Source organism: Cannabis sativa, chromosome 6 (genome assembly GCF_029168945.1).
Source record: "Cannabis sativa cultivar Pink pepper isolate KNU-18-1 chromosome 6, ASM2916894v1, whole genome shotgun sequence".
Lineage (NCBI taxonomy): Eukaryota > Viridiplantae > Streptophyta > Magnoliopsida > Rosales > Cannabaceae > Cannabis > Cannabis sativa.
This window is the reverse complement of record NC_083606.1, coordinates 13513952-13521975: the sequence shown is the minus strand read 5'-3', so window position 1 is coordinate 13521975 and position 8024 is coordinate 13513952. Positions and strand designations below refer to the sequence as shown.

At 31.8% G+C, this 8024-nt stretch overlaps 2 protein-coding genes across 2 annotated transcripts; both read right to left on the bottom strand.

Annotated features, from left to right (window-relative positions):
- Positions 1 to 236: 236 nt before the first annotated feature.
- On the bottom strand, positions 237 to 3265 carry LOC115695652 (probable glycosyltransferase At5g20260). The gene is made up of 4 exons (XM_030622706.2): positions 2757 to 3265; positions 2512 to 2663; positions 2069 to 2432; positions 237 to 1092 (listed from the first exon to the last, which is right to left on the bottom strand). The coding sequence occupies exons 1-4, from the start codon at positions 3039 to 3041 to the stop codon at positions 424 to 426; spliced, it is 1470 nt and encodes a 489-aa protein (XP_030478566.1). The 5' UTR covers positions 3042 to 3265; the 3' UTR covers positions 237 to 423.
- Positions 3266 to 5203: 1938 nt separating this feature from the next.
- LOC115695653 (heptahelical transmembrane protein 1) lies at positions 5204 to 7682 on the bottom strand. Its single transcript, XM_030622708.2, has 4 exons — positions 7167 to 7682; positions 6925 to 7017; positions 6215 to 6263; positions 5204 to 6112 (listed from the first exon to the last, which is right to left on the bottom strand). The coding sequence occupies exons 1-4, from the start codon at positions 7457 to 7459 to the stop codon at positions 5408 to 5410; spliced, it is 1140 nt and encodes a 379-aa protein (XP_030478568.1). The 5' UTR covers positions 7460 to 7682; the 3' UTR covers positions 5204 to 5407.
- Between the last annotated feature and the right edge of the window lie 342 nt (positions 7683 to 8024).

The window sequence follows — 8024 nt, the reverse complement described above, 5'->3', positions numbered from 1 at the left end:
CCGAGAAAGACACACGAGGCAGAGCGAAGCTCTAACTTATGGTGATTATAAAATCGGAGGAAGGAAAAACATTGGCAGCCAAAAACACAAAAGTGGGCATAAGAAGGAAGGTTATGATACAAGACTTGAAAGGGGCTTTGAGAAGAAAGAACACGAGTTGGCATGCGATTAATAAGGTAAATGGTTATGCTTAAAGCATAGGACCAAAAATGCGTATTCCTTAAGATGGTACTAAAACAGAGTATATATAAGAACAATAAAGTATCACATAAAGAATGGACAACTGTCCAAAAGGGTAAAAAGGGAAAGAACAAAATATAAAACTGATTATATTTTAACACTATACAAGTTATAAATTCAATTGTAACCTTAAAAACAAACAAAAATGTCAACAAAAATAAGTTGAATCTCAAGTTTAACTATTCAAGATTCAAGATTAAGCTTAAAGTCTAGTCGCCTCAACCAAATTGAGTGAAGCACCATGTGGATCACATCAAAGGGTTGGGCTGGCCTATTAACCATAAAATGCCTCTTAACTTTTGAAATTCTCTTATACATTTTAAGGTACTCCTCATTAGAGATCCCTTTTAGGATGCTTTTAATTTCTGGTATTTTCGAAACTGGAATATGTATTGAAAATTTGCTCCAGTCAAGTACATCACTGAAAGGTAGTGAGTAATTACTAGAGATGATCACTGGCACACACCCTACATTGATTGACTCCACCAATCTTGGGCTTGCAACTTCATACCCACTTGGGCACAAACAAAACTTGCTTTGGCCCATTAAGACAGTGTAACCTTGGGGCCCCAAAACCTTTTCATGGACTTGAACTTCGTTGTCTTTGTCCTTCCAATGTTGGAATAAGATCTTCCTCACATACCCATGTTCTCCACCTGCAAAGAAGGCCAAAATTGAGCGATTACTAGGAGCCAGGCCCAAATTTGGTGGGCCTAAAGTTCCAGGGGGCAAGTTAAGTTCAGGTATTGAGACATCTCTATTGGGCTGAAATCCTTCGGAGGTATTTGCATTGCAGAGGCCTCTTATCAAGTTGTTGAATATTTCAGGATTGCCATGAGAAATTTCTGGTGCCTACAATCATAATAAGTAATAATTTATTTTATATCTTTTTGTGGCTACCGTTAAGCCAAAAACAAAATAAAGGTTTATCTACTACCTAAAATGGACAAACTTTTTAGGTACCATTTAATATTATGCAACAATTTATTTATTGGAACATTTTATGATGTCACTTTTGTTCCTACAAGATATTTCTATTTTTAACACTTACAAAAATTATAGTTCAATTTTTTTATATGACTATGTACATTTTAGTTATAAAAGATATTCCATCTGTTTTTATAAAATTTAACAATTTGTAAGGTCAAAAATATAATTCACACATTTAGCTGCACGCTTAAAAAAATGGTGTCCAATAAATATTATGAGAAATTTATAAAAATATTGGATTTTGGTTTAATTTTTACAAAAATATTATAACACGAAATTTTTTTTAAAAATACTGTATTTTATAAAATAACAGTGGAACACAAAACAGAACAACTAAAAATAACAGTAGAACAACTAAAAAATAATCGTAGAACAACAGTGAAAATTTAACACAGTACACGGTATAAAACTTACGCAGTATGTTTGAAAAAAATTCCAACCCACAGTATAAAAGTAAAAAAGTTGAAAGTATAGTATGTGGTGTAATTATCCCATATTTTTATATATATATATATATATATATATATATATTTAAATACGAATTCTTTTTTACTTTCTAGGACTGTGGGCACTAATCATGAATAAAAGTGAATTGTCCTAAATATTCATGTATTGAAAGCGACCTTCAAAAAAAAAACAAAATTCTATTTTCCTTATGATACATCATATGAAGATGCAAATTGTTTATAGCTTAATAGAATTAAGATTCCCTTATGTATATTTATCACCACTAATTTTTAAACAACACACCAAGTTTGAAAAGCCCACAAGTGAATAGCTGGAAGAAAAAAAAACAAGCGTAAGAACCAAAATGAGTGATTGAGTAGAGAGAACTGACCCAATCATGACAAGAGACCATGAAATGATCAGCACCATTGCTCCTATTCCAATAGGGATACTTATTGGTGACAACCTCAACATAGTCATTCACAACTCTAAACAGACGATCTCTGTTGTAATCAGCTTTGGAACGGATAGGATTGTAAATAAATTGGACTATATTAGATACACTCAGGGGCAGAAAAAATGTGTGTGCCTCCTCAATATTTGTAGCCCTGAAAGGGCTCTTTTCACTCTCTATTTCATCCATGAATTGTCCTTCTATGGCATATATGTTGTTCACTGGTGCCATATGGAATATTGGGGGCTCTCCTTCCTTGTAGCTCCACACTTTAAACCTCTTCACCATCTCTATGTGACTCCTGATTTTGTTCAAAAATATTTACTATAAGTAACAATACCACAAATTTATCTATCATAAGAGAAATTAGTATTGCTTACTGATGAAAAGCATATGAATTTTTGTATATAGATCCTCTTGGGACAAAGCTCTCAGCTTTCTCTGATTTATAAGTTTTAGAGACAATGGCTTCACGAATAGCTGCTCGAGCCATAACCAAACCATGCTCAAGTTTATCCAAATTACTCTGCCTCTGCGATGAAAAAAAAAAGAAAAGAAACTTTGCTGGTTTAAAATTTACACCAAAAGGAAAGAAACAAAAAGAGACAGAAAAGAGTGTACTCACTTTTTGGAGATCAGCTATGTTTGGATAATCAGGGCTTGAAAGGAAAGTGTCTAGAGAAAGTACTTCTGGCTGAGTTGTATAGTTGGTTTTTGTATTGTTCCCACTGACTGTAGTATTAGTAGTAGTAATAATACTACTACTGCTACTATTTGTAGTAGAAGAAGATAACGAGAAAATGATAAGCTGGCTTGGGATTTTGGCCATGTATTGGGAGAAGAAGAGGAGAAAGATAAACAAACATGATACTAACAAGAGAGGTTTTGAGTATGTGTAGGGTGCAGCCATGGTGTCAGCCTGGACAGTCTGGAATGAGTAAGTTCTTTCTCTTCTTCTTGTTCTTAGTACTATTTGATTAAGGAAGAAAGACGAAGAAGAAACGTAATGTGATCATCACATGTTGGGGGATATACTAGAAGTTGCACTAAGTAACAAGTTTTGGGCCAATATTTGGCGGTGTATTTTTTTATCTTCTAATTAAACTTTGAATATTGAAAGGAGTATTCTTTCCTTTGCCAGCTTACATCTTGGTATTGCTGTCAATCCCCTGAAGTTAGCTAAAGTATATAACTATATATTTATATATTTATATGTATAAAGTTAGTCATGATAGACTCGCTAGCTCAAGTGACAATAGGTGAGTGTGTGTTGGAGGTCCTGAGTTCGAGTTTTCGGTAAAACATGATTGTAATATATAAACGCTTAAATAAAAAAAAAAATAATAAAAAAAAAAAAGATACTGTTGTAAAAATTTTTACGGACACATCTCAAAAAATGACTTTGTGATTATTTATAATTGTACTATACAAAATATAAAATAAGTGAAAATAAATTAAGTAAAATAATAATGTAAAATTTTGTAAAAATAAATGAATTATAATAATTAGTGATATTATAATAAATTAAAAAAATAATATTTAATGTAAGTTAAATTTTACATAATATTAGATTTTATGTTAAATTTAATATAATTTTTAATACATACTAAATTTAAAATACATTTTATAGTATCTTAACACCTTTTTTTTATCACTCACCGTTAGAGATGATGTAAGATTTGTAAACGTTTCAAATTGACCTACAAATAAAGTAATATAAAGATTTGACTATGCTATAACTCTTTATATTTATTTTTTTCGTTGGTGGTTTTCGAATGAAGTGAACATTTAAGATCTTAATGTGTAAAGTTAAAGGGATCTCTTGGATCACAAACTTCTTGAATCGGCTACCCTTTGATTGAACTACAAGCAATTTGATGCTAAAAGTCCGAGCAGTATTGAAGAGATCACATGGTTTCTGAAATTAGCAAAATCTCATTGATATTTAGTAAGTATTGGAAATGGGCTCTATTGTTTATTAAATTTTGTTATAGCTATCAATTGATATATGGGACTTAAAACAGGCATTTAATTATCCTTAAGATCTGGTTCTCATTAATGAGAAAGAGTGAAATTTATGAATAACATAAGTACTTAATTTATTCTATCATTAGTTCATAAAGCTTTGATTATGATTGCTTAAACGTTTTTCGTCTTCTTATTTTCTAATGAATAACATTCTTCTAAATTGCACATTTCATTCCATACATATAATTTTTGTTTCGTTTTAAAAATATAATATAAATATTCAAAAATAAAATAAAATAGTAGTGACGAGTGCTAATGATATTTCTTTTTCTTTTTCTTTTTTTTTTGCAAATATTATGGTATGTGAACAACTCCAAGGGAGAACCAGTTCATATTGTCCCTTGGACTTGTGGGCTTTCCAAGTCCGTACTAGTAGTACTCTTTTAGTTTTAGCTTGTTTGTGGTAAATATTTTGATTGGAAATTGGGATTTGGAACAAACTTTCATTCTAAGTTACCAAGCTTTCTAGTCAAATGGAGCCCAAAACCAATAACTGAACTATGCTGTGAACTAGTAGGCCTAGCTTAGGCCCAGTTAAATATGCTGTGAATTGGGAAGCAAACAAGGGTAAATACTATTTTGGACCCTGTATTTTGCAAAAGTTACAAATTGGACCCTGTGTTTTATTAAATGACAAAATGGACACTGTATTTTCTAAAATAGTAAAAATAGGACCCTGAGCTTAATTTTTGACAACTTTTTTTTTTTAATACAACCAACTTGAAGACAATGCTTAATACGAACAGATACAAAAAATGTAAACAGTTTTATCATAGCACTTTTAGATCGGATTATAATTAAACTTTATTTTGACAAAAAATCAATTCAGGGTCCTATTTGTACTATTTTAGAAAATACAAGTTCTATTTTGTCATTTAACAAAACACAAGGTCCAATCGGTAACTTTTGTAAAACAAAGGGTCCAAATTGGTATTTACCCAGCAAACAACCCTTTTCTTTATGCTGCTTTAAAGGGTTTGACTATGGCCTATTAAAGAGCATATGTGAAGGTATATAATATATTCAGGTACTTTTAAACAAGACTTTAGCTGGCAAAAATAATTATAACAAATGAATTGCATCTTTTTCTTGTGTCTAATAGTTCCTATCTAGGAAACTTGAATTACAGCGCATTTTACAACACTAACTTATAATATAAAATTATATACTAAGCAAATGAATAGAAACCCTTACCAATAAATAAGAATGAAAACAGAGCAAGCTAAATTATTTGTATCACAGAGAGAGTCACATACTTCTAACACAGCCAAATTTGCTGCGCCATTCTAAGATCACTAGTGTGGCACCATAATGAGCCAGAGCACCCATGACCACAAAAACATGGAAGATTTGATGACTATGTCCTGCCAAGTCAAACCAACCAGGTTTCAATCTCTCTGGAATTCTACTAACATAAAAACCAGTCCCAGTTAAGTAGAAAAAAGCCATGGCTAACTCATAAGATAGTATATGGTTTCTCCTTGGATTGTCCCAGTTTACAACAAGGGCATGGATTGTTGGGACAATGCCAAATAGTCCCATGGAAGAGAAGAGAAGGGCTCGAAAACCGCGGAATTTTCCTTCTGAGAGTCTCGGTGAGAGCAATGTGATGATGGTGAAAATCCCCATGGCTGTTATCCCACCAAGATAGCCCAAGTGCCAGTTTGAGTCACAGTGGAAAATGTAGTAGATTGGAGGGAAAAATGAGGTGATGATCATGGTGGTGATTCCAACATAGTCAATTCTTAATAGAAAGATGTTCATAGAGTGAGAGTGACATGAGAATAGGTGGCATATACTGCTTGAGAGGAGACAAAACATTGAACCTGATAAGAAAACAAAGAATGGCCATTGTTCTACTGTGCTATAATTATTGCCAAAAAGTGTTGTACTGTTGTTGTATTCTGTTCCTGCTGATGATATTTGCTTCAAATCTACCAGTTTTGTTGTCCCCTGAAAGTGTTGGAATGGTGAGTTTTTGCCTTAGGTGGGAATTCAGAAATTAAAATTTTCATATTAGTAGTGATTGGATGGTAGGAAAGTTGAAATTATTACCATTGAGATATTGTTGGAAACATTTGCTTCTGTACTAATTGGTAGAGACCTGCACCAACATTTGAAAAGAAAGTTCCAAAAACGTTAAGAACTTCCTAAAAGAGACTAACTACAGCATCACCACTACTATGTGTTTGTTTGGTAGTGCTTTAAGAATGATAAAGGCTTTTCTTGAAGATATGAAGAACAATTACACCTTTCAGCTAACTTCTAAAAAAAACAGTCGAGAAATAAAATAAAAAATGGTACCGAACAAGCTATGCATAAATGAAACAACACAAAGAACATGAACTTTTAGAGCTATGGTAAGTCACACACACAACATTGTTCCCTTCTTTTGTTCTTACAAAGCTATTACATATTTTCTGTTAATTTTCTCTTTTTTGCAACCAAACAGAATCCGTTAAAGGTTAAAGGTTAGTTAACTGAGAAATTTAAAAGGAAAAACAGAGTTTAACTCACAAAGAGTCAATATTTATTTGTTAAATATCAAAAGTAAAGAAGTGAAGTTGAATGCCAAAAGGGGAACATACTATCTATATATAAAATTCTGAATTCATATATTAGTTTAATCCTATATATTCAGTTCAATCATAATATTTTAAAAAATCTGAAAGTAACACAAAACACACATATATATATGTAAAAAAAAGTAAATATATTCCAAATGAATAAATAATAATAAAAAGACAAAGAACAGAATAAACAACCTGGCAAAAAAACCAAGGAGATCCACAACATGAGGTACTTCCAAAAAATTCGCCATAGTCAAACCCAGAAACAGAAGAAATCCAAGTAAGTGCCTGCAAAACATTCCAAACCCCAATTCCCAAATCAGCTCAATAAATTCATAATTGAATCAAAATTAGAACATGTTACATCATCAAATACAAGACAAAACTATGACCAAAACAAAAAATCTTGATTGAAAAGAAATTGCAATAACACATACGTCCAAACATTAAGTGTTTCATTATGCCAACGCAGTAAGCTAAAAAAAGCTTCTTTCAAAGGCCAATCAGCTCTGTAATAATTCAAAATGAACTCATTGTCCTTCATGTACTCCGGTAAGTCCCTAAACGACATCAAAGCATATCGTTTTGGCTTGTTTAAGCTCTGTGAATCCTTATCTTTCTTTCTGTTTTTTACAGAAGAGATTGCAATGAAAGAATTCTTTTGATGGGTTTGATCCATTTCTTTCATTCCTTTCCTCTTGAAAGCATTACAACCTTCGGTAAAGCTCATATTTGTATGTGTGTATTTGTACTTAGGCACACACACATACTAAAAATAAACAAATGCTGAGAAAGATATAAAAAAGAAAAAGAAGAAGAAGATGATGATGATGAGTTTTTAGAGTTAAACGACAGCGTTTAAGAGAGCTATAATGGGAAGCTTTATGAGCTTGGTTTGTAGCATATGGTGTATTAAGTGTTGTTTGGGTAATGGGTACCGCCACAACTGCACCAACTGTGACATTTAAAGAAAAAAAAAATAAAGAGAGAGAAGAGTTTGGCTACCATTATTACATGCATGCAGCTTTCTCTTTCTCTTATATTTTATTTATTTTATCCTTTTGGTAATAATTAAAATAAAAAAAAAATAAAAAAGATAGGCTATGTTTGGTGGGAGGGATGGAGAGTAGGATGGATGGAGAGGGAGGGATGGAGAGGATTTTTAATCTTGTTTGTATTGTTTGGTATTAGTTGTGAGGTGAGAAGAATGAAGAAAAAATTGATTAATAAAATTATAAAATTGTCTTTTTAAAAATATATTTTTTTATATTTTTTAAGGGTAGTTATTGTATTTT

Bases quoted from the DNA above. Each gene is read 5' to 3' on its own strand.
- LOC115695652 (XM_030622706.2), bottom strand. From the start codon at position 3,041: ATGGCTGCACCCTACACATACTCAAAACCTCTCTTGTTAGTATCATGT. The intron at 2,664-2,756 runs GTGAGTACACTC...TTTTCATCGCAG, and splicing joins ACATAGCTGATCTCCAAAAA to AGGCAGAGTAATTTGGATAA. The intron at 1,093-2,068 runs GTCAGTTCTCTC...TTATGATTGTAG, and splicing joins TGGTCTCTTGTCATGATTGG to GCACCAGAAATTTCTCATGG.
- LOC115695653 (XM_030622708.2), bottom strand. From the start codon at position 7,459: ATGAGCTTTACCGAAGGTTGTAATGCTTTCAAGAGGAAAGGAATGAAA. The intron at 7,018-7,166 runs GTATGTGTTATT...AATGTTTTGCAG, and splicing joins GAAACACTTAATGTTTGGAC to GCACTTACTTGGATTTCTTC. The intron at 6,113-6,214 runs GTAATAATTTCA...CAACACTTTCAG, and splicing joins TTTCCAACAATATCTCAATG to GGGACAACAAAACTGGTAGA.